Source organism: Antennarius striatus, chromosome 3 (genome assembly GCF_040054535.1).
Source record: "Antennarius striatus isolate MH-2024 chromosome 3, ASM4005453v1, whole genome shotgun sequence".
Lineage (NCBI taxonomy): Eukaryota > Metazoa > Chordata > Actinopteri > Lophiiformes > Antennariidae > Antennarius > Antennarius striatus.
Window position 1 is genome coordinate 25,267,212 of NC_090778.1, and position 24,726 is coordinate 25,291,937.

Genomic DNA, 24,726 nt, shown 5'->3' on the forward strand with positions numbered 1-24,726 from the left:
GGATTTCAGCCAATCGGTCCAAAAAAGCGAATGAAAACGCGGGTACACCTCACAGATTTTTGTTTTTTTGTGCAAAAACTCGCAATAATTGCCCAAAAGAGAGCAGCAAACACTTTACGACAAGTGGAAATGAGAATAAACTCTCACCTGCAGACTGAGTGCAATCTGACGGATGTACATCATATTCAGGTCCTCCAGGATCCAGAGTTTTTCCTCCATGTTTGCTAATTTATCAACCGGCATTATGAGGCGTAATTCCACAAAATGATCTGTGCTCGGAGTTGATGATCTGTCTCAAACCTCTACCCAGCAGGTACTGATGAGAGAAAGTTCACCATGGCAGTCTTCTGTTGGGTCAGTCTCCTGCAATCAGTGCGTAAAACCGTGCGTAAAAGTCCTGCTCCTCATCCAAATCGATAGTCGTTCCGGGAAATCAGAAAAAGGTGGTGTGGATGACAGCATCGGGGTGCGCTGTAGCACTCCTGTCCATAAAAATCCCCCCTCAATCAGTTCAGCGTGTTCCTCTTCTCCACTTTTTTCCCCCCCGCGCAACAAAGATCCTCTCACACTCACAGTCAACACGGGGAAAGAATGGAGCCTTTTAAAACGCAGTTCTTCTCTTTGTGTCCTCGTGTCCCAACAGTGAATGCCGTCTGTCCTCTGTGTGACAAGAGACCTCTCCACAAAAGGGCATCGCCTCTGCGGGAGTGATCGACACAACTAGTCCACTGTGCGCACCCTGACTCTCTCCAACCCGGCGCTAAATTAACCCCTGCGATGCACCTCTGAGATGGCAATGAGCTTCAATAAAGAAGGGTGGAGGGGGAAAAAAAAGTGGAGGTAACTGAAGCAGGGCATACGCCCTTCTAAATAAACACACATAAAACAAGCAGAAAGCTTCTCGAGAGCTTTATTCTTTTTTACTGGCTTGATTATAAATGAAGCTACAACCTTGTGAGTGAAAGTGAACACCCATAGAGATGTAATTGTACTTCAGACAACATTTGTGACGCAAGAAACTTAACAAGAAACTTATTATAACTTTTTATGTGTAAAGCAAAACTAAAAGAAATCGAATGCAGCTTTGCGCATGTTTAAGAAAAGAGATATTTGAAAGAGTTCCGTCGGTCACAAGTATTTGGCAAAAATCCAAAATATGTATTTCAAAGCCCAGATTGTCTCAGTTCGTTTCCATCTTTTATCACTCAGCCTTTTAAGAATCCATTAAAGTCTCTCCTGGGTATTCTTTTCGTTTATTATATCGGCTCCTTGAAGACGCGCATTAACTTTACATTTTGAAAGAAGCATTCCTAATTTAACCCCGAGCGCCAGGTCTCCTCCTTTCCCGTCAACAAACGTTTGGATCATGTGACGTTTATCCTTTAAACCGGTTCCGCTGCCGTCCTCTGGTGTAAACGATCTGCTCTGGATACACAAGAAAAATAAAAACAGCGCATTCACGCTGTCTCCAGCGCGTCTGTCCAGCTGTGCGTGCGTGTGTTTGAGCATGTGTGTGTGTGTGTGTGTGTGTGTGTGTGTGTGTGTGTGTGTGTGTGTGTGTGTGTGTGTGTGTGTGTGTGTGTGTGTGTGTGTGTGTGTGTGTGTGTGTGTGAGAGAGAGAGAGGGGAGAGAGAGAACACGTGTTGTGTGCGCTTGTGTGTGCCATTCCTCGAGTCCACCACGAGAATGCCCTTCAATGGGAAGCCGTCATCACGTGACTGATCGATGGCTATCAATTCAAAGAGGAATGTTTCACTGAGCTCATCATCATGAGGATGAAGATCAGTCCTGACAGCAGAGTTGTACAAACCTCACTAACTTTTGGGGTTACTGTTGTGCGCGCAAACGTCCACGTCGCGCTGCGTCATGTCCAGCACGTTCTCCACTCTCCTTTATATGTGGTAACAAAGGAGCTGTGGATGCCCTTTCACCTCAGAGAGGGGGTGGGGGTGCCGGTAGCAGAGCCAAAAGTCATTTCCCCAAGAAAAGCCTCCACCCTTGAGAGTTTAAATCACCCGGCTGATCTGTGTGAGGCACCAACATACACACGCTAAGAAAAGAGATTTATTGTTCCCGAGGTGGAAAGAGAAATAGCTGAGGTGATGTGAGTGTTTCTAAAAGAATGAACAAATTTAATCCACACAGTCGCTCTTTAGGCTCAGGAACACACCAGCAGCTGTTTCCAGGAAGTCGGTACACGACGCAGGTAAATTTCCCCGCAGTAAAACTCACAGACTGACACCTTCTGACAAAAGCCTCCAGGCTGAACAAAAAAGCAGACAGAACGCAGCTATTACCTCTATGACGGGGCATGCTGGCGGGAAGGCAGGCGGGTGACAGGCTCAGACGCACAGCGTCACCCCGCCTTGGCCGGGGGCCACCGAGGAGGAGGAGGAGGAAGAAAATGAGGACAGTTTGTGGAGGGCACTGATGGTTTTAGGCCCGATTGGGATTTTGCTTGTGTAAAAATGGGGATTATCTGCCCTCGGGATGTGGATTAGTAGTTGATGACAAGAGAAACTTGGTCAGGATCAGATGTAGAAACTGGATCTCATGAGACAGGAATTAAACAATTCATTAAATCCAACACTTGGTTCATAACAGGAAGGATTAGGTAAGTAGAACAGAATCATTTGCTCCATGAAAAAGATTAGAAAATATGGATAGATCACACACACAGACACACATACATACACACACACAGACACACATACACACACACACACACACACACACAGCCATCGACACAATACCCGGTACAGTTCTTGTTTCTGAACGGATGTGTGGAGGAATAAGGAAACCTTCCTTTCCATACACCTAATCAGCTGGAGGAAACATGCTGCTGTCGGAGATGAGGGTCACTCTGAAGCCCCCACCAAGGGGCTGGGGGGTGTCGCTGTCAGGAGAACCATACAAGTGTTTGTGGCTTCCGAAAGAAATGGAACCAAGGACAGGGGAAACACAAATGACAAATACACCTCCAAACTAAACCATCCCATGAAGGCAGCAGGAGGTGCATCTCCAAGAGTCAGGGCCTTCCACCAGGAGAAGGTATGAAAACATCACATGTTCAGCATCTCATCAGCCTCAGATTGAAGAGTCAACCCCCCCCCTTCCCAACACACACACACACACACACACACACACACACACACACACACACACACACACACACACACACACACACACACACACACACACACACACACACATTCTCCCCACTCCAGACCAGCTAGGCACCCTAAAACCACAACAAAGATCCAGTCTTTCATCTAAACCCGATCTGTGAACTGAACCCCACCCACCAGACGACTCCCACGCACCAACTGGGACACGTGAACCCATACTGGCATTATACAAATACACACCCAGGCATAAACAGACATAAACAAACACACACCAAATTAGATTGCGGCGGACACGTCTCAGAATACCAAAAAAAAACAAAAATCAAGGTTTGTTTGTCTGATTGAAGTCAAAGCCACAGCTGACATCCGTGTGTTTTAACACCGTCTGACAGCTGATCGCACACGGATTGTGAAATGTGATATATTTACAACTGATTTATTGTCACACTGGAAACAGGATCTCCCAAATCAGTTCCTGGAAAACATGCATCATAAAATATCATGGGGAAAAAAAACAAAGAAAACTTGTTCTGTAACCATGAGAAGAAAGATCAATCAACACAGGATTGGAAAGACACAAACCAGCAACTGTTAAAAAAAATTAATAAATAAAACCCGCCTCAACAGATTTCAATATCACAGGACTTCAATTTCCACGGGTGCGTCACGGCAGGTACCAGGGGTCACATCTGTTCCGCTTGATGACAGCAGCGTGTGATGAACTGTGAAACCAGATGTATCATGAGAGCAACCCCCCCTCCAGCCCCCAACCCCCAACTCCCCCCGAAGTGAGGGCTCAGTTATGGAGCGTGAAAAGGCTGTGCTGACAGCTACGCGCCAGTAAATTCAGACGCGCTGACGCACCGATGACGTCGTGCGTCTCCAAGCTCTAACTTCTCCTTAGTGTGGGGGGGTCAAACACCTGGTTAAAGGGCAGGTGTTAGTATATAGTACAGTAGGACACTTAGTTGGACAGTAATATACAGTAGCACGTCAGGAGCGCACCGATTGGCTGCTTCCCACAATTATGGATGACTTTACGCAGCGCTGCCTCGGCCGGTCACAGGAGGCTGCGGCGTCTCATCACTCAGTCAAGTGTAAGAGACACTAACTTGTTAAGCAATTCATCTTCATCGATTTCTACCCTCGATGCGTGAGGAAAGGGGGGGGGGAGTTGCAGCCAAAGCGGGATACCAGTGGGATATGTAAGCCCACGCTCATCATTTAGTATTTAATTTTAAAAATGCTCTTAAATTATAATCAATGAACATAAATTAGACATCAAAGTCGTAAAGGAGAGGTGGATAAGAGGTGAGAATGACACGTCTTGACTGATGCGTGGGTCTGAAATGGAGCAATGGCGCCCTCTGCAGGGAGAAAGCAGCAAGAACGAAGGCGCGCATTGAAACGTGAACTTTGGGTGTCGGCTTTATATTCATTTTCTATGCAGAAATAAGGGTGAGCAATGATGAGAAAGACAGAGAACGAGAGAGACACGATCTAATTGTTTTACATATAAAATAGTCTGCTTTGAAATTCTGTCTTTTTATATGACATGAAGATACTTCTGTCAGACCATAATAAACATTTTAGTAGACTTGACACCATGAGACGACTTGAGAAATCTGTCTGGGTTTAAAAAGAAGCCACACGTGTAAACATCTGTAGAAACAATACGAGAACCTGAACGTCTGAGGAGAAGACATCAGGGAGAGGCTGTATCTCAAACTGACAAGAGTAACATCCTGGAGGAGATGCTACTGATTCCTGCTCAGCTGGGAGAGAGAACTCAGATGAGGTACCTGACAGAACGAGGTAAGGAACATGATGACGTCATAGCGTATGGGCCAATCCCTGTGTTGATTTTCTCTAAATGAACTGATATCTCGTTATTTATCGACCCAAAAAAATCCAAACGTTGACCCTTTTTGCTATTGTTTTTAAGAGCATATTTTTATTTATTATACAGACTTTTCCTACTGGATCGTTTGTCTGGCTTGTGACCATTATGGAACGCTGCCCAGATGGACCTGAGTCTTGATTGTACATTAACAACCAAAAAACATTTTTTAAAGCAACATATGGTCAATTTTCAGTTTATTTTACCCACCGATTTGTCTCCTAGTTTTTTTTTAATGTCAATAAATTTAATCAAGGTGACATTTTCATTTCCATTTTCTGTCCAAACAGACCAAAATTTAACAACAGGCAAGTTATTACAAGGTAAAACACAGGAAAGAAGAAAATCCTCATTTACCTTCGGTAAAGGTGATCAAAAACATCCCCATCCACCCGAATGAACACGCAGGCCGGCTGATCTCCTCCTTTTTCTTGCGGTAGGCAATAATGGAAGACTGGCGACAGGCGCGATAAAAATAATTGCTGAGAGGGCAGAAACAACACGATGATACGACAAGATCTAATACCACGCCATCTGCCACCGGGCCCCAGTAAACAATCACATTAAAACATGGGCATGCTTTAGGTGGGTGGGTGGGGGGGGTACACCAGACAGCATGAGGGGGAAAAGAGACATGCTTAATAGACCCATATGCTCTCACCGACTCTAACACCTGCTCAGCATCATCAAAACAGGAGCAGCATCACTGGTGGATGTGCCCTTCTGCCCTCTCACCTCCTGTGCTCTTCTGACCAGGGCAATGCCACAAAAAAAATTAAAAAATCAAACTCCGACTGTGATGTTTTACAATTCTAAGATCTGACCTGCATCCAAAGCCTGCAGCGGTTGGTTATTACACGCAGTTCGCAGAGGGCATGCAAGACGACTTGGCTGGAACTCATTGCTTTGAACTCGATTCGACCACACAAAATAGAAAGACGAGTCTGAATCAGTGCAGCAACAGGTCAGCACACCTATGCACATTCCTCTGTATTGATTCCTTTCACATGCCGTTGAATGAGAAGGAGGCCCCGACGACATTTAGGTCACAGGAACATTGGGTAGTTTTGTGATCTATAGGAGCAAGAGATAAAACGGAGCTTTGTCCAGACAAAAAAAAAAGAAAGAACAGGTTGGAATAGAAAGAGTCAGACAGTTCAACGTGTCTTTCCCTGCTGGTTTAATGCTGCTTTATTGTGAAGTGTTACCAATGTTTTCAACTGTAGTTCACTGTTGACCTGTTTGCTTTACATGTTCTTATAAAATCCAACAGAAACCAGACTCTGTTTCCATTTCACATCAACTTCTATAACAAGGGGGTTAAAAAGAGAAGCGATCCAGCCTCTTTTATTTTGAAATTCCCACAAGATTTACAAAAAAAAAATAAGGACAAAGTGAAACACATGACAGCATTTTAAAACCGTTTCAGCATCGGTTTTGTCATTTTGGCATTTTCCCCCCTCATGTAGACAAAGGTTCTCGTGTTTCCAACCCCCCCGGTGATTTGTCAAAGGGGGCTGACGACAAGTGTCCTGGACTGTAAACGAAACCACACGCTGGAATCTGTGTGTGTGTGTGTGTGTGTGTGTGTGTGTGTGTGTGTGTGTGTGTGTGTGTGTGTGTGTGTGTGTGTGTGTGTGTGTGTGTGTGTGTGTGTGTCTTGTGTTTGGAGGAAGAGGATACTTCTGGAATGAGGCAGTTCTGTTTTACAGTCTGTTAGCGCCTGCCGCCCTCAGTAGGTTCTGTTTAAGGTCTCTGGTGGAGGGTGGGTATGCGTGTGTATGTGTGTGTGTGTGTGTGTGTCAGGGGGTGCATACAATGAGATAAAGGGACGTAAAACCAATAGCTGTCCTCTGAGGACGTCTAAAGGAAGGCTTCCTCTGTGTAATCTGGATCAAGAAAGTGGGTTAGAGCTGCGGTAGGAGACGGAAAAAGACTGATTTCCATGATGTCTGGGGACCTGTGCCTCAAACGTGTAGAGTGGCCCAAATAACGAAGGTCTCCTTGAGGAGGGGAGGTGTTTGGTTTGATAGATGGAGGAGACTGAAACAACAGAAGGACAGGAGGCGGGGATGGAGCCGGCTGGGGGGTGTTTCTCTAAAGTCATTCTCTATATCTGGTAGAAACAACACCAGAATTTCATGTATGACTTCATTTTTCTTTCATGCATCTGTTACTCCGCCGCAGTGGCGTTCAGGTTGTCCGGGAAATCTCAGAGTCACCTTCTGTTCCATAAGAGAATAACAGTTATAACAGGGAGACAGGGAGGAAAACTCATCTGACTTATGTAGAAACCGGGACGGGATCGATGATGCATGGATTGGGGCGGGTAGTATCTGTTCATGACGCCACCTCCACCTGTGTCACAAAGCCCCGCTCAGGTCAGGAGGGCTCTGAACAAAGACCGTCCTTGTCTGGGGAAACAAAAACAGACCTTACGCAAGGAGACGGCGCTGCTTACTCACCATCTGAAGGTGTGTGTGTGTGTGTGTGTGTGTGTGTGTGTGTGTGTGTGTGTGTGTGTGTGTGTGTGTGTGTGTGTGTGTGTGTGAGAAATAAGAAGGTTTTGTAACATGTAGGTGTGTGTATGGCGTCACGGGGAACCAGGCAACACGCTGCCATGGGGTGGGGTTCAGTTGCAATGTCAGCTAGATGCCCAGCTGTTAGACTGCACCCCGACAACAGCTTATCACATAGGAACACATGGCGTCCAACTGCATGCGGGGGCTGAAACACACCCGGCTGACAGCACGTCTGGCCCTCACATTTCAGCTCCGGATCTCTTTACTGCCATGCAGAGCTGGAGGTATGTGAGGGTATGACATCACAGTGATGTCACAAAGCAGGAAACACACACAACAGTACTGATGGGACATGATGTGTGTGCTTCTGAAAGCTAAGTCTATTGTGTTAAATAATGAACTACACCTTGTATGAGAAGATCAAGGACGCCGAGGGGAAGAAGTGAATTTTTATTCAATGTTCTACTTGAACAATAAAGCTTTCTTCTCCTTCTCTCTCATCGAACACTCCAGTCGTTACCGTGGGAACAATAGCGAGACACGGGCTGAATTTTACACTGGAAACCAAGATTAAGCAATTTTTCATTTGTCCGAGCGCTCGGGTTGAGTGGGAACATGTTCCGCCATGATGCTCGCACAAAGACTGGGTAATGAAGAAAGTTAAACATTTGCTAGTTAAAACGACTCTCAACATTCCGGGAGAGCCTCCGAGCAGAAAGCACCGGAGGTCAGAGCTTTGTTTGAGAGGAAGGGTGAACTTTTCCCTGGCATTCACCCGGCACCCCTGCAGTGTTCAATATGCCAGAAAAGCCTGAGGGTGCCCACACACACACACACACACACAAACACATACACACTTCATCAACATCTGAGTGCTGCAGGGTAGTCTCACACACATTTAGAAGATGGGGCTAAAAGTCTCACATTGTAGCTCCATCACACACCAGTCAGACCACATTTAGCTCCGTGGTTCTGATCCGATAGCGTGCATCCACTCTCAAATAACCCCCAGGGTTCCTGAGGCCCCTCGCCTGGCCCTGTACTGGGTTTAGTCTGGGCTACAGGGGGGTCAGATGTTCTCTGGTTAAACAGAGGAAGACCCAGAAGGAAGTACAACTCCTCTCTTATTGGTACCGTGGTTCGAGGTTTTTCCTGTCGTCCTCCCGGTAGCATCTGTTTGACTTCTTTCCCTCATGTGTGGGGGTGGAGACATAAAGATGCTTACATCCCAGCATCTGGAGAGAACATATCACGAACGCCACATCTCAGATTTGGGAGGAACAGCACCTCGAGGCATAAGAGCACAAAATATTCCTCATTTCTGAATAATTAGAATATAGAGGGAATTTTTAAAATAAAAATTTCCTAGGATGATACAAGCTGTGATAAAATCTTCTTCAGCAAATGCGTGACTCTTACGTCACGTCACCCAAAACTGAACATAGGAGTTGCTGCACTTCTGGTGTGAGCGACACATTTTTCACAGGGTGGGAAAATACATGCTGAGCAAAGGGAACACCCATCGTATCCCTAAAAAAAAATTCCCTAAAGCCACTAGTATGTTCAATTTGGTGAGAGAGTGTGTGGATCTAAAGGGCGGAGGAGGGCAGAGCAGCCAACCGCATCCAAAAACTGTTAAAAGCTTTGCGCTCCACACCGACGGCAGCCTCCCACACTTTGCCATGCGGTCCTGCAGGCCGGGATGGAGGGAGCGTGGGTAGGTGGATGGGTGTGTCATCACACACACACACACACACACGTCTAACTACTTTCCTGGCCTTGAATAGCTAGTTGGTGGTCGCCATGGCGGTGATGACATTCCAATATCCTCACTAGCCCAGCTTCCGCCTGGTGGTTCAGAGACCAATGAGGGCTGAGATGGAGCGGATCAGACAGGAGGGCTGCAGAAAGCAGACGTCTTTCCGGCTCCCAGAGGAGCGACAGGAACGTCTGCAGAATGGATTTTTGGACAACCAGCACGTGAACATGCATTCGGTGTCTATCTCCTTCTCCACTCTCTGACTGCATTACCCTGTTGGTTTTTGTTCTAATACTCCTCTGCCAGCGGGGCCCTCAGAGGACCTGGAGCCTTCAAACAGGCTGTCAAGATGTTTGCAAGCAAACAATATCACACAAGAAGATGAATTTAGATTGGATGCCTGATAATGTTTCTAACATTTTAATCTTCACATAACCGATTGCTGTAATTAGGCAATCCCCAAAGTCGGATCTGCATTAATCACTTTGTTTCGTAAAAATCATGCTTTTGGCATTTGCCTCCAGGCATGTTGAGACACATAAACACACTCATACTGTCCATGAGTGCTTATTTCTACCATTTTGCATCATTCACAGGATGCTACAGTTACCTTTCCAACAGAAAATGCTTATTAGAAGGATAAATTCAATAATTTAAGGTGTGTAGGGAGTCCTAACTTACATCTTATCGCTACCCACTGCACTATTTCTTGATTCAAATTCATAGAAATGTGGAAAACAAACTCAAAGTCATTTTGGATTCGGCTCCACAAAGGACGCTTTCTCTGTCAAGCTGTTTCGAGCATTTGCAAGTTTGATTTTTTTGATTGGACGTTCCAGGAAAAAAAACCAAACACCTCAAATGTGACATCCCTTGGCTCGGTGAAGACTGGTGGATTTAATAGTTAGGTAGACCACCTCATTGAAATGCCACAGACCCGGTTCCTCAGTGCCATTGAGAGAGTCCAAACACACAGAGCCAGGAGGAGAGTCCCAGTCTCTGAAAGGGGGTCATTAGCATTGGCAACAAAGGCAGAGAGACACAAATGAATCTTGCATGAGAACCGGTGCAGAGATTACAGAGTTAAGGAAGGTCTTATTGTGGTTGTTGTGAAAAGAGGGGAAGTCTTTACCCTGATTAATAAGTAACGCAGACGGTAATACGAGAGAGAGGTGAAGCTCGGCGTGAAGATGAAGGTGATGCTTCAGGTCAATCACCGTTTTCATTTCCATTTTTTTCCCAGAGCAGCAGCTGAAGAACAGTCCCCTTCTTTCAACTTCCACTGCCTCTGCATCATCAAACCCTGACCCGACTGCGCCGCCAGCTGTTTATCTCGACACCGTTTGCACTTCTTGAGGACAATTACTGTCTCAAAAATTAAAAAAAACAACCTGTCAACACATTGGCACTCCTGCACCTCCAGGAAGTATTATGTGTCATGTTGTATGAGCTCACGCAGAAACCCCAGATAATTCTGACTACAGATCAATGCAGCGGAGAGCGACCAGCTCCTCTGGGTTTAGAAGTGTTTTCTTGTGACAGGAATTATAAATAACGAATACACACATACTGGAACCCACACACACACACACACATACGCACACACAGAGGATAATAGAAGCAAGATAGATTCAGAGAGGAAAGGAAGGTGATATGATCGGCACCGTTAACATTCCTCAAGTATCCTCTTACTACAAAGAATTCCTCTCTTTCATTTCCTTCCACACAAATCCCCCCCCCTCCTTTTTTTTTTTTTTAGAAATTCTCAGCATTCCCAAAAATATTTAAATCTGAAATGTTGGTTTAGTCCTAATCTAACAGCAAATACCCCTCAGACATTGTGTTTGTGTGTGAGCGATGGAGTGATCAAGGACGAGAGGGGAGATAGACGGACGTATTAAAGTGAAAATAATTAGAGGTTCTGGTTGGAAGCTGCTTCTGTGCCCGTCTGCTCTCTTTACAATCTATGGATAATATGAAGCAGATGTTGACGTGGGTGTTCACAGAGAGGAAGGAAAACATTCACTGCTCTGATCCAGGGATGGACAGATGAGAGGATGTAGCCTTTTTTAAAAAAAATTTCCCTAGCAGGTGACAATCAAAGAAACAAGGATGAGTTCTTTTTTTGGGTATGTTTGACGGGAAATGTTTGACTAAACCCTGACAGATGAACCAGGAAGTGGATAAGAAGGCCTTGTCTCAAGTGCAACATGTGTGTTACCAACGGCTAAAGCATTTATTTCATTCAGTCAAGGGGTTTGCAAGAAGTCAGCGGAAGTCAGATTAGCACTAGAGGATTTTTTAATATTCTGAAAGACATTTGGAACCACGCACTCCCCATTCCAAAGGGTCATTCACTAAACATGTGTATATTATTTGACCTGTAATTCTGAAATCTTGTCATTTCTTTTATAATAAACTGATTTGTTTTACTGAAGTGCTGTTTAAAGGTTAGAATGAGGAGTTTGAGGTGAAGAGGGATTTAAGGAATACTTGAAGATGTGAATATTAAATATTCAGTTTTCTTTTATAATTTACAGTGAATCCTGTGGAAACAGAGATGATGCAAACATCACAGCAAAACTATAGATTGATGGATGGAACAACCGCTGAGCATCCAACCACAGGGAGACTTTTAATTCTCTGCTGGAATGATTTTTGTATTGGATTTTTTTTTTTTTTTTTGTGCTTAAAAGTCGAGCAAAATGCAAAGCAGTTTTTAAAAATGCAGCAATTACGAGCTTTAATTTGAGGACCTGGAATCAACAGCACATCCCCCCAAGTGCAATGTAATTAAAATGTCGCACTGAGCAAAGCACACAGTCAGATGCCTTCAGAGGAAGATTACACGCATGCCAAATAAGTTAGTTTGCAGAGGGAGAGAGATCAGACAAAGTTGTAAACACAAAATCTGCCCCCCATAGCGCATGTGTGTGTGTGTGTGTGTGTGTGTGTGTGTGTGTGTGTGTGTGTGCGTGCGTGTGTGTGTTGTTAACTGACGGACAATCAAAGGCGTACCTGTGATGTGTCCAGGAAAACGCTCTTTCTGAACTTCCCTCGCCGTATCTCCATTTCAAGCGCAGACCCTCGGGCTACGGTGGCTCTCGCTGTTTGATTTCGGCAAAACATCGTCCCTGCTTTCCGGCCACTTCACAGATATTCCAGTTCGATCCGTAAGAGCTCGAAAGAGGAGGAGAAATCGCTTGGAAAAGTGCCGAACAGCCGGCAAAAGACGCAACTCTCCCAGGAGATTTACGCAAACCCAAAAGTGGACCTTGTGGTTTTTCCCTCCCTGAGGATTAAGAACCCCGATAAAAACTGAGTCCTCGGCTCCACGATCTTCACTTCACTGATGACTTTTCACTTTCCCCCGAACATTTGCCCCCAGTGCGTCCAGTCGTGACATGCTGACACCCCATGCGGTGCGTCTGAGACCTAACTTTGTCCCGTCCCGTTCCCAGAGACCCCTACCGGCGGCGCACGTCCTGCGCTCTGCGGGGATTTAGTGCTGCGGTGATTCAGGGGGTGAAAGTTATCCAGTCAAACCAAAACACCAAAAGTAAAATACAAAATATGTCCAAAATCTAGACGATATAACTTAAATGGAGGAAGTATTTTTGGTTTAAACGGCGCCACACGTTTAACTCCTGACAGCCCAAAACTGTTTGAAAGAGTTTTTAAAAAACTGTATTTACAGTTAAATTCCTTATAAATAAGCTGAAGTGAAAATAAAGCAACTATCGATTATTGATGCATCGATTAAAAAGTACCATTAAGCTTTTTTTTTTTAAATTTTGCCCAAAAGTTGTAGAAAAATAACAACTTAAAAACCAACTAATGAGCCTCCAAATGATGAATCCACCAGCGGGGCCCTGCTGGGATGCAATGATGAGGAGTTATACATTTTAGTTGATGCTTTCCTTTAATTTCCTTTAATGCTTTAATCTTTCGCCTCAAAAAGAACTTTTGATGCTGCCCGCATAGCAAAGAGGCAAGGGCTTCACCTCACCGTTTTATTTACAAGCATCTGCAGGGAGGAATGTGAATCACAAACTGGGACGGCACCAGGACTTTACTGATGCCTGCTGTGAGGAGAATCCTGAAAGGTTATAAAGTCATCCAGGATCAGGAGGTCACATCCACATCCAGAGAGAGAGAGAGAGAGAGAGATGGATGCAGGAAGTTGCTGATTATTCAGCCCCAGAAGAAGAAGAAGAGTTTTAATCAGGTAGTGGGACTCGCATCTGATTCAGGTTCAGGTGAAGATCCTCACATTCCCAGCATTCTCAGTAAGAAGTTCATTATTTATTACAAGATTATTCTGAAGCAATAAAAGGAAAATACAGCGTTGTCTTTACATTCTGATAGTGTGTAATCCTAATTTTGTCATCTGACACAATCTAAAATGGTATCCATCAACAGAGACAGAAAGCATCCAAAATCCACAAAGGACTTTAAAGGATTTGTGTAATTCTGAGTCGTCATACACTGTGATTTTTCCTACCAGTTGCAGAAGAACGGCTTTGATCAACCTTGGATTGGAAATTAACTCCACACTCTGCAATCATGTCATGATGATGAGAACATTTACTTCTCTTTTTTTGTTCTGAATAGATTGTGCCTTGATTCTGGAATCTGTTGTCTGTCTGCCAATAATAAATTCTAAATTTAGTTTCCAGACGCTTGTTTGAGCTCTTTGGAACAAAAGACGAAAACATAGTGTTTCTTTTCCCCACTGTGCCATGCTTCAGCCACATGACTGAGCAATTTAATGCTCTGTGCATCCTGCACATTTTGTCTTGGACACACTTTAATCCGGTGATTTAGCACAGACAATCTCTTTCCAATTAGGCTCAATAGTCCCAATTCATCATTTCCTGCTTTAGAAAACTCTGCAGAGGTTAACGGCGTTTGCACCGCAATCTTAAACAAGTAATGACGACTGCAGTTTTTAAATGCAGTGCTGGGTCTCTGTGGAATTAGTAAAATGGGACTTGTGCAGCCCCCCTCTTTCTCTAACCCCCCACCCCAAGTTATTTAAAAGCAGGATGTTTGTTGATGTCACAAGCCTGGGTAAATAGCTGGAGGAGCTGTAACTCATGCAGGAAAGTGTGTTCTCAGTTGGATGTCTGTCTGCTCTTCCTAGAAGGAGCTATGTGAAATGCAGATTCTGTTTACATGCTCTGGTCAGCAAGGAGGTTGGAGGGGTGGTGGGGGTGTGGGGAGGGTGGACAGAACATTCCCAGCTGGGTTTGAACCCCCTTTAGCTCCTCGCTCTTCTCCATACAAGCTTCACAATAGAAGATTTTCAACCCAGTCTGCCAGGGAAAGATAGGTCTGGTTTATCACTGCTCTTTACGGAGCATACTCCCTTTCTGACATCTGACAAACTATAAGTTCACTCCTCTTGCTGTCACTTTTTTTCCATCTCTTTTGCCCACACAAATAGGCAAAGACAAAAGGGAACCGGCATAGTGAGAATCAAATACCGGAGTTAACGTTGGCTCAGTCGCAGTGGGCTATAAACTGACGACCACAGACAGAACACAAACAAAGGGACTGCTCTTCACCCGGAAAGCAGCGACTATGGAGCAGCTGGAGGCAGATCACATGGCACAAGAAAAAACCCCCCAAAAAAACAAAAAAAAAACCAGATGACAAATATGTTGTTACATCGTACAACAAAGTCCTCTCTGGTCATCAAACACAGACAGTAGTGCATATGATCAGTTCCCCAGCAGTTTAAACCAGAGTGGGTGTAAGCAGGCAGCACATCACTAGTACAGGAAATATGGGAAATCAGTTTGGCCTCTTTTTTAGGGAATGAAAGAGCTCCAGACTGAAGGAGAATGATTGCGGCCGTTCCCACTGTAATTACATGTGTTTTTCTATATTCTAAATATACACTTGCAAGCGGCATTTCCCATGCTTACCCTACTGTTCTTACAATATTAAACCTCAAACATTCAACGGTTGGTTTTGAGGACAATAAAGAAAATATATATTAAATTACAGTTGTGCTGATGCAAAAGTTAATAAGACCATAAGGGCCCTCAGACTCTTATACCACAGATATTTACCATATGTAACTGTAAAGAAATGTCGGCCTTGAGACTCAAAAAAATGTCTTTTCAATTATCTTAATGTCTCAATAACCTTAAGAACCTCTATCTTCTCGACTGGCCTGATGCAGCAGTCTATAGTTGGAACCTTTGCCTTGTAGCATCCTGAAATACACACCGCACTGATGCGAGCTGAAAAACACTATGATGGATGTGATCTTATATTGGGTGGTGCGGCGAGGGAGCGCTTCAGGGGAAAACGGAGAGCTTGAATGCGAGGCATACCATGCAACAATCTTCTGAATTAACTGTGTGGAAGGCACCAGAGGGACTAAAGCTAGGCTTAAGCCTGGCTCACGGTTGTATTCTTGGCGTACCAGGAGACACAGGCGCAGCAGACACAGGATTAGAAATGGAGAGTATTTCCCTCTATGTATGGTGGGGATTCTACACAGGTTTAAGGTCAACTCATTGAGTATTCATCCCACATTTTTTGGACACATTAGACGAGCCTGACTTCTGCTGGACAATACTTGCCATTACAAGCACACATTGTCCAGTCAAAATATTCAATTCCCTTGGAATCAGTGTCTTTTGTTTGTGCACAAACCCTTTTTTGGTCTGGGTTTCCATCAGACGGCAGTTTTTTGGATGGAGGATGAAAAGTCAGTCTGAAGTCTTGTCACAGATCCTCAATCGGACTGAGATCGCAGCCTTCCTGAGACATTAACATTCTGTGCCTTGAAGCATTCCGGTGCAGCTCTGGCTGTGTGCGTAGGGTCATCGTCCTGCTGGAGGGTAAATTTCACTGGAATCTCTTACAAACTTAAGATTTTCTGTGAGACTTCCTGTGTTTTTGGCTGCATCCACTCCTGCCCTCTAGCCCGCGCAGACTCCTACTTGCTGATCAGAAGCATCACCACAGCATGACGATTGATACAGTAATGAGTTTCCACACAAAGCACGTCAGCAGATGGTCTCGTCTGATAACAGGACCTTCTTTTACATATGACTTCTCTCTCACACCTCGTAACAAAGTCCAGACAGGCTTTCTTTTCACCCATCCTCCATAAAGGCCAGGTTTGCAGAGTGCATTACTAATATATGTCCTGCGGGTTGTCTCGCTCCTGAGAAGTGGGTCTGGAAATCCTTTTCTTTTTATAAATATGTTCTATTTTTATTATTTACAAACCCAATTCCCAATTCTCCACAACCGTGTCCCGTTTGGTTTCCACCTTGGCTTTTGAGATCATTTCTTTTTTCAATGTTCTTGGAATTAATTACATGAACAAAGGTGACCTCTATTTATGATTTATTTAACTCATTATGAGACTTCTGGAGGCAACTGGGTGCACCCGACCTTCACATTGCGAGGGGAAGAATACATGTCCTCTACATTTTTCAGTTTTACTTGTAAATAATTTTGAAGGTCAGTCTCTCATATTTCAATAATACACCCTTCTTTGTTATGTTGGATAAAACCCCCATGAAATCCATTAAATAGTTTATAGCTGTAACTGGTAGAAATCTCTTTGGAATCATGCTTCCCTCTGACAGCCCCTCATCAGAAAGCTTCACCTTTGACCCCCATCCCCTCCAGCAGCCTGGTTGTAGATGCGGCTACCAAACTTCTACATGGAGAGCCTTGGTCTTCCAGCCCTGCAGGTTCCAGTCTTAAAGTTATTGGGGTTTGGCAGAGAATCTTCCCCAACACATCGGTTTAGATTCTCAGGAGCGGGAAGAAGGCATGATTGTGAAATTACAAATGGCAATAACTACATCTACTGTCCAATATTTTGTTATTTTGCAACAGCGCATCTGTTCTGTAGCGTAATAAAATCAATAACGAGCAAGCGATCAGCTGTGCCCAGATATTTTTTATTTCTATTTACAAAGAATACAAAACCTTCCTCATTGAATGTTTTCTTTACAGATTTCCTTGCATTTCTCTCGACGTCCAAAGAAAGAGAATCTATGAAATCTTGATTTGATCATTTCATTTGTGGTGCAGCCTTGTCCAGTTGGCAGCTTCTTTGCGTCCTTGTTTCAACCCCTGTTAAAAAAAAAGAGGAATATGTTAAAATAGCTCCTCTTTCCAAAGTCAAAGACTCCCGTCTGTTACAGCCGGAAGCATTTGATGAAAAAGTTGTTGAATCTCCACCAAATAAGCAAAACTGCATCCGCATTATCATATTCCACAAGCCCACGACTCTTTGTTGCATGATTCAAACAGAAGCAGCATATGCTCATTTACAGATCGGTAGGTTTCTGCGTACGCACCAGGTAGTATCCTGTGTGGTATCCACTCATGTACCAGGAGATGAGCACACTGCCCAAGGCTTCGTCGTCCACCATGTCGGGGCTCATTGGTGGAGGTGGAGGGATCATCTGAAGCAGAGACATTAACAACATGTTGCCTTTTAATTCTTTACACATCACTAGGATGGCTCAGGTGCTCTAATGTTGTTTTAAATATAACAGAAACCTATTGGACTTCAACTTACAGGTGGACCAAAAGGCATCATGGGAGGCCAAGAAGGGGGTACAGGTCTATGGCCATCAGATCGTCTGTTTCCCTCCTGAGAACACAAAAACAGTATTAGATAGGGGAACTCTTATTTTTAATAAAATAATCACAGTATGAAACAATATATTTTCTGCTACTTTCAGGACTTTCCATAGACATTACGCAGGAACAAAGGCTTACGATGATACAAAACTGTTTCCACTAGAGTTGAAACACTATATGGAAATAGATTACTTGTTGTCCTTTTATTTCATCCCTCTTACCCTTCTGAAAGAGTGCATGGGCGGTGGTCCTGGAGGAAATGCAGGGAATCCTGAAGCCCACGGAGGAGGAGAATCTTTGTAGGCCTTGGACTTCTGTTTACTGTGGGGTTGTTTGTGTTGGCTTGGTGTGGCTGACCTGTCGCTCTCTTCTGTAGATGATTCTGGATCTTTTACCTGAATGGCAGAGACAAATCCCTTCAGTTTTGAGTTCTTACTCCCTTTCTGTTACACCTTGATGAATACAAATAGAAACTTGTAAAAAAAAAGAAGAAGCAATTACTTAAAAAATGCAATTACTAAAAAAACCCCAAACAAATTAGCACTGAAAGAGATTCAATAAAGACTACAATTAACCTGTTGATCTATCAGGCAAACCTTATAAATACCACATTTCCTATTGATTAGAAGTATCTACGTTTGTCAGATCACCTCAGTAGACTTTTCTTCATCTGCCTCAGAAATCTCTGACAGCAAATCATGCAGGTTCTGCTCCTCCTCGTTGCCATAACCTGTATAAACCACTATGCAGGTGGCCCTTTCCTCATCGATGGAGGCGATAGTCGCTGGGTAGAGCTGGCCATCCTCCGACCAGTAGGCGCTGCATGAGTCCCCAACCTGCCACTGTGACAAACACAACCAACAGCGATGTTGTTTACTACAGCATCATCCCCACAATGTACGCCACTGAAGAACTCAGAATAAATCTGCTCTTCTGAGCTACACACTTCTTTTTCTGGCGGTGCATTGGGTCTTTTCCTGCTTTGGTTCTTCTTGTTATTCTTGCGTTTTTTCCCCGGCTGGCTTTTTTTGGACGTTTGTGACCCCTCTTCTCCCTTTAAGGCAGTCTGCCATAAGAAGCAGAGCAGAGAGTCAGACATACAAGTGGCTCACGCATGTGTGACGTAACACCTGTTTTACCTTGAATGAAGCCACTGCTTTGTCATACGCCTTTATCAAAGCTGTGTCATCCCATATATCCGAATCATCACTCTGAAAAAAAAAGAAAAAACATAAATATCTGGTGGAGAAATATTTTTTCTAGTCTACCTTCATAAAATGTTTGCTCTAGCTGACTTAATCGTAGCTTGTTTATGCAGTTCTTTGTTACCCAATGGGGTGGAACAAGACTTTCCTTAGTAGCTTAGCTTAAAGCTAACCATTTAAAATAAATGTAAATATGCCTCTAAACGCTCGCGTGTCACCAGCTTTATGTTCCGGAGTGAATTTTGACTCACCTGTCCGTTTCCGCGAGTAAACAGCGCGTCTTCGCAGCCGTTCGCCATGTATACAAGTTTAGACTTAGCAGCGAACTGTTAACTGCTAACCAGCAAAGCAGCGACATGCGTCGGAAATAGTTACGGAGCCCAGTGATGACGTGTATATCTCGCGACGCGCTTCGGTTGACCTGGCAACAGCCGTCGCTAGTTGTTTATTACAAGAAGACATTTCTTGTTTGTCTTTTTCCGACTGGATAAATATGGTTTATTCTTCACTAAACGCTTTAGGTGCTACGGTGGTGTTCGCCACATCCAGCGATAACAATAATCCACCCGCAAACCTCATCGACGGGTGAGTGTTAGCTAACTTCAGGGAGCTGTAGCCAAAACAATGGACGTTAAAAACGAGGTTAAATTAAAACTAAAAGTTAATTGTACAGGTTTAATCTGTGAATAGTAACGTTAGTATTTGTTTATTTCCTCTCGCATAGAGACACGGAAACATTTTGGATGTCGACCGGGATGTTTCCCCAGCAAATCACGATTCGTTTCGAGAAACCGGTGACGCTCACAGAACTGACGGTGGACACCTACAACGGTGTGTTAGCGCCTCCCACTCCGGTGGGGTCACAGGGGTCACGAGGTCACGGGGGTCACGGGTGGGGAATCATACTGCAAGCACAAGTTATATTAGTTTTATTAATACAGAAAAGGCTTGTTTAGTCACACGTTTTGATAGTATCACATATTAAGTGTCCTATTGGTGATCAGAGCGGATTTTTTTTTATTCCCACACTAGGTGAGGGATCTGTCAGTGACCTCATTTTATTTACATTTAAATGAATAGATTGACCAAAAAAAGTGGTTAAAATTTGCTACAGGAAAGAAAAATGATCATGTTCAAATTTTTTCATTTTTAGTTTATAAATTGTACTTACTATTGAGGTCAAACTGGATGAACTCATCTAAAATAAATGCTTCTAGTTTGCACCAAAAATGTTAGCAGTTAATAAAGTTTTATATCTATTATTAATTCAAAAAGAGTAGGAAACATTTGTAGACTCAGTATAGTACAGTACAGTATAGTATAGTATAGTATAGTATAGTATAGTATAGTATAGTATAGTTGCTCCAGTAGGTGTCACCTTTGTGCTTTGGGTCACTTATGAACTAAATACAGTACCAGGGAGCTGTCATTGGACATGAGTTGCTGGACAGAAGAGCACAAATAGTTTATTAATCAGTACGCTAGCTGTGTAGTCGTGTTGTTGAAATGGATGTCTAGAGATTTATCCAAAATCATTATGGATTATTGCATCTAACTTGTTGAGTTATAGTTAATCAGAGGTTGAGCAAAGGCATTGACTGTTATTCCTCCAGACACCACTCAGCCTCTCTGTGGAGCACCGCAGTGCCTTTAGGTTTAATTTATTTTAAAATTATAATTAAATTACTTTACAATAACATCACCCTGATATACTTTGCCCAGAAACATCATTTCCCCCTGATCTCTCCAGATTTAGATATCTCTCATAATATAGAAAATAGTTTTGAAACACTGTTTGACTTTTTAAAAAAATTAGGTCTTGATTCTTGAGGTTCCTGAATGTTTTCTTACTTTTCAAAGCATCGTTTTCCATTTCAACATCGCGGACATTAGTTGTTGTGAACTTCCCTTGTATTTGCTCACTTCAAGATGAGAGAGGCTGAGGTATAATGAGCTGAGAGAGAGATGATCTCTTTTCTGCTCATAAGTTTGTTGCGTTACCACGCTTGTGTTTTTCCCTCCTCTATGAACTCATTCATCGTGTATTCCAAAGTGTTGTCATGTAAATATGAAAAAATTTCTATGCCAGCAGGAAAATGTTTGGCTCTCACCTCTGTGCTGTGTGGCTATGCACTAATTTGACGTCATTAGTCCAATTACTGAAGCACGCTGCACTTGTACTTCTTGTTCTCGTGCGTCTTGTTCTTTTCTGTTTATTAACAAATCTCAAAACAACTTAAAAAATGTGTACCTGTTTTCACCTAATGCAGGACACTCCAACAATTTATGGGCTTGGTGTTTCAAAATATACATATATACAGACATATAAATTTAAACCATTCATAAGTATTTTGATTTTATATGCTTCTCAAAAATTTGGTTATATTGATTATTAATGCCAATATAACCACATTTTTACATGGGGTGCCCCGGTTGTTGCCATAGTAACCTGTGTTGGACTCCATCCTGTATGTCAGGCATTTTTCCTCCTCTTTCCTGCATTTCAATCACCTGTATTATTTTCTCTCTTTATTTATTTATATTATTTTTTTTATTTTATTTGGTCATAAACTAAAGTATTGGAAAAATTAGAAGTAAGAAGTTGTGCTGCATAGAAAGTGGGTTTATCCTCAGGGGTGCTTGAACCTTAATGGTTGCTGAGACTTTTCATTGACGACCACAAACTTTATGGTGACTCTAGAAAACAAAATAAACCATCATATGAGGACCGTTAATGACTTTATAAACTTCACATTACAGATTTTACAGTCTAGAACCGATCAGTAAACAACTGTAACAAGAAAATAGAAATTGATTTATCGTGTAATATTTCTTTTGCAGTCAAGCATCTGAAGATTGAGGAAACTACTGCAGAAGATCCTTCTCAATTTCAGCATGTTACAGATAAAGGTAAACAGAGGATAGAGGGTCGGCCGACTATATCTGCCAGCTTTTGAGCATAAAGCTGAAAACTTTGGTATAAACAAGCTGACTGTCTTCCAGAATTTGCACATACAGAGGGACACCTCCAGTCAAATAGTATTTCGGTAAGTTTTAAAGGAATTATGTAAAATGAAAAGAATGAAAAGGAAAAATAAAACTTTTTGTCTTTATTTTTCTGTTTCAGCTAAAGGGAAGCAGCGCGACGCACCTGCGATTAACAGTCACAGCAGGATACGATGCCTTCATTTCAATGCACAGAGTGATGCTTCATTAGAGGCCAATTGACAAGGGGGGGACAGGGGGTGTCACCTTTGTGCTTTGGGTCATTTACAAAATAGATAGGAGGAGCTGTCGGGTGTCATCGGACAGAGGAGGAAGTTCAGTGTAATATTTGGTATGCAGCCCAGCACCGTGGTTGTACAGGTGAAACGGCCGTCTGGAGATTTATGGAAAATTATTATGGATTATGTACCAAACTGTCAAGGAGGGGCATGAGGGTCCGGCGTCCTCTAGTGGGACTGGTGTAGACACCCTGACACCAAACAGCTTTACCCGATCCAGGATGGACAGGTCCGCCATTGGTGTTCTGGTCACCTATGAGAGCAGGTTCACACTGAGCACAAGAGTGTTTGCCTTTGTTTGATGGAATTATTAAAGATCAGATTTGTCTAAAGTTGTTAATTTTTATGTTCATATTTAAAAGTGGCTGGATTTATCTGATCCCCATGCACATTGTGTACTCTGAGCTTGGGGCAAGTCGTTCCATCAGACTGATTTTTTTTTATGAGTCTTTGTTCTAAAACTGTAATAATAACTGTATATCACTTTTTTAAGCGTCTGTGGTCACATGACAACCTGAGAACTGTGTGTGTGTGTGTGTGTGTGTGTGTGTGTGTGTGTGTGTGTGTGTGCGTGTGTGTGTATGTGTGTGTATAGTGTATTTCGAGAAATACACTATACACAAATACACTATAGTTACACAGAATACACAGAAATACACTATAGTTCATTTAAAAAAAGTAGGCAAGTGCATAAACACCATTTTTGTTTTATTGATGAATACATTTAGCACTGATTATTGGAACACATTGTTTTGGCAGCCCGTTGTTTGTTGGCTGACACACACAGGTGAAGCCAATCATGAGAAAGAGTATTTAAGGGCCTGTACCCACACACACACACACACACACACACACACACACACACACACACACACACACACACACACACACACACACACACACACACACACACATATATATACATACACACACACTGTACATATACATGTACATATACTTCTCAAATGTCACTGTGTTCGTCTGCTAAATGATTTATAAAGGAAAATATTGACAATGATCAGGGGTGCCCAAACATTTTCATACCAGTGTGTGCGTGTGTGTGTGTGTGTGTGTGGGGGGGGGGGGGGGGATGATACGAGTTATGATTCACTTCTTTTGAGCAGTGGGATCTTAAATCGGCATCAACCCCCCCCCCACATGGGTAGAATTTTACATCTCCATAGAAATGGGGATCCAGCAGTGGGAGATGCGGCTGGAAGGGTTTGGATCCAGATGGTTTCCCAGACAACCCGCGGGTCTCTGAACACTGCAGACCTATTCAGACAAAGCATTCAAGCCACCTCCTGGACTGATATCCTCCACGCTTGCATTTCCACATAACACTGACTCCTACCTGCCTCCATTGCCATTTCAACATGTCGGCAGCAAAAGGGTTCAGCAGTGTGCGGGGACCCTTTGGGACTCCCTCCCCAATTACTTTGCCGACAGCGGAGGAGCCAGGGGATTTGCTGAGCCCATATTTGCTGTGACTCGGTCTGCATGTGGGACTCAGAATAAACCACTAAAAATATGAAATACATGCTTGGATAACTAGCCCCTTGATATTTTAGAGCAACTAATTGCTTAGTGGTATGGATGGAATATAGTGCATTTGAGTATGTGAGCGCACAATGAGTAATGAGGGCAAGGTAGGAACTGATACAGTGTTATTGACTCATCTATTATTTACCGATATAGAATATTTATCATTATGTTAAAGGGTTGGGCTGTGAAATGAAGTGCAAACTCATAAGAATAAAGTGCAAGATATTTTCCCCCCACTATAATTCAGCTTATGAATTTATCACCGTTATTGTGCTGTGAATATTAAATCAGAGAGCCCTTTTTTCCAGGTTGGATGGACATGCAAATGCACCTCCCTGGTGCTAATGAATTCAGGCTCTTTTGTGCTTGACTGTCAGCCGATCAGGAGAATCACAGCGGGATATGAGTGTGTTATTACCATGTCACTGCAGGGCAGGGCTAAATTATCGACCAGTGTCTCCTGATGGCTGCCTAACTGCTGTCCAATCACCCTGAGACATCTGTTGGACTAAAAGTCTGTATGTTTGGCTTAGTCTATTCAACGTGATGCATGCCATAACCCAAAAGTATATCTAAATGTCTGACACTGAATCATGCCAGTGATTATTCTGTTACTATTTCGAGTAAGAATTGCCGTCACACATAGAAATCTTTTATTTCCCTCCATGTCAAACCAGCTTCTTTGAATTTCTTCTTATCTCTTCTGTGTGGTTCCCCTTTCATGTCGGCGATGGAGCTGCATGCGTTGACAA

At 43.3% G+C, this 24,726-nt stretch overlaps 3 protein-coding genes across 9 annotated transcripts in view; 1 reads left to right on the forward strand and 2 right to left on the reverse strand.

Moving 5' to 3' along the window:
- rtkna (rhotekin a) overlaps positions 1–12,732 on the reverse strand; it is a 45,835-nt gene extending 33,103 nt beyond the window's left edge. Inside the window, exon 1 of one of the 7 annotated variants that reach the window (XM_068311919.1) lies at positions 12,328–12,723. In XM_068311919.1, coding sequence (XP_068168020.1) covers positions 12,328–12,438 — 111 coding nt within the window. In that variant the 5' untranslated portion in view covers positions 12,439–12,723. Of the gene's footprint in view, positions 1–147; positions 728–5,385; positions 5,526–8,684; positions 8,739–12,327 lie in introns of those variants that run through there. The other 6 variants (XM_068311918.1, XM_068311922.1, XM_068311924.1 and 3 more) reach the window with 6 other exon arrangements.
- Positions 12,733–17,237: 4,505 nt separating this feature from the next.
- Positions 17,238–19,547, reverse strand: smn1 (survival of motor neuron 1, telomeric). Its single transcript, XM_068310894.1, has 8 exons — positions 19,397–19,547; positions 19,080–19,151; positions 18,887–19,006; positions 18,591–18,782; positions 18,162–18,335; positions 17,876–17,950; positions 17,652–17,759; positions 17,238–17,424 (listed from the first exon to the last, which is right to left on the reverse strand). Exons 1-8 carry the CDS (start codon positions 19,442–19,444, stop codon positions 17,368–17,370), a joined length of 846 nt encoding a protein of 281 aa, XP_068166995.1. The 5' UTR covers positions 19,445–19,547; the 3' UTR covers positions 17,238–17,367.
- Positions 19,498–22,755, forward strand: hspb11 (heat shock protein, alpha-crystallin-related, b11). Its single transcript, XM_068310895.1, has 5 exons — positions 19,498–19,730; positions 19,870–19,976; positions 21,987–22,055; positions 22,149–22,192; positions 22,273–22,755. The coding sequence occupies exons 1-5, from the start codon at positions 19,639–19,641 to the stop codon at positions 22,360–22,362; spliced, it is 402 nt and encodes a 133-aa protein (XP_068166996.1). The 5' UTR covers positions 19,498–19,638; the 3' UTR covers positions 22,363–22,755.
- The last annotated feature ends 1,971 nt before the right edge of the window (positions 22,756–24,726 follow it).

What these genes read in the sequence shown, in the direction of transcription:
- smn1 (XM_068310894.1), bottom strand. Translation starts at nt 19,444, where the DNA reads ATGGCGAACGGCTGCGAAGACGCGCTGTTTACTCGCGGAAACGGACAG. An exon ending in TTACTCGCGGAAACGGACAG is followed by an intron (nt 19,152 to 19,396) that starts GTGAGTCAAAAT and finishes TTTTTTTTTCAG; the next exon opens with AGTGATGATTCGGATATATG. An exon ending in AAGCAGTGGCTTCATTCAAG is followed by an intron (nt 19,007 to 19,079) that starts GTAAAACAGGTG and finishes TTCTTATGGCAG; the next exon opens with ACTGCCTTAAAGGGAGAAGA.
- hspb11 (XM_068310895.1), top strand. Translation starts at nt 19,639, where the DNA reads ATGGTTTATTCTTCACTAAACGCTTTAGGTGCTACGGTGGTGTTCGCC. An exon ending in CCCGCAAACCTCATCGACGG is followed by an intron (nt 19,731 to 19,869) that starts GTGAGTGTTAGC and finishes CCTCTCGCATAG; the next exon opens with AGACACGGAAACATTTTGGA. An exon ending in GACGGTGGACACCTACAACG is followed by an intron (nt 19,977 to 21,986) that starts GTGTGTTAGCGC and finishes TTTCTTTTGCAG; the next exon opens with TCAAGCATCTGAAGATTGAG.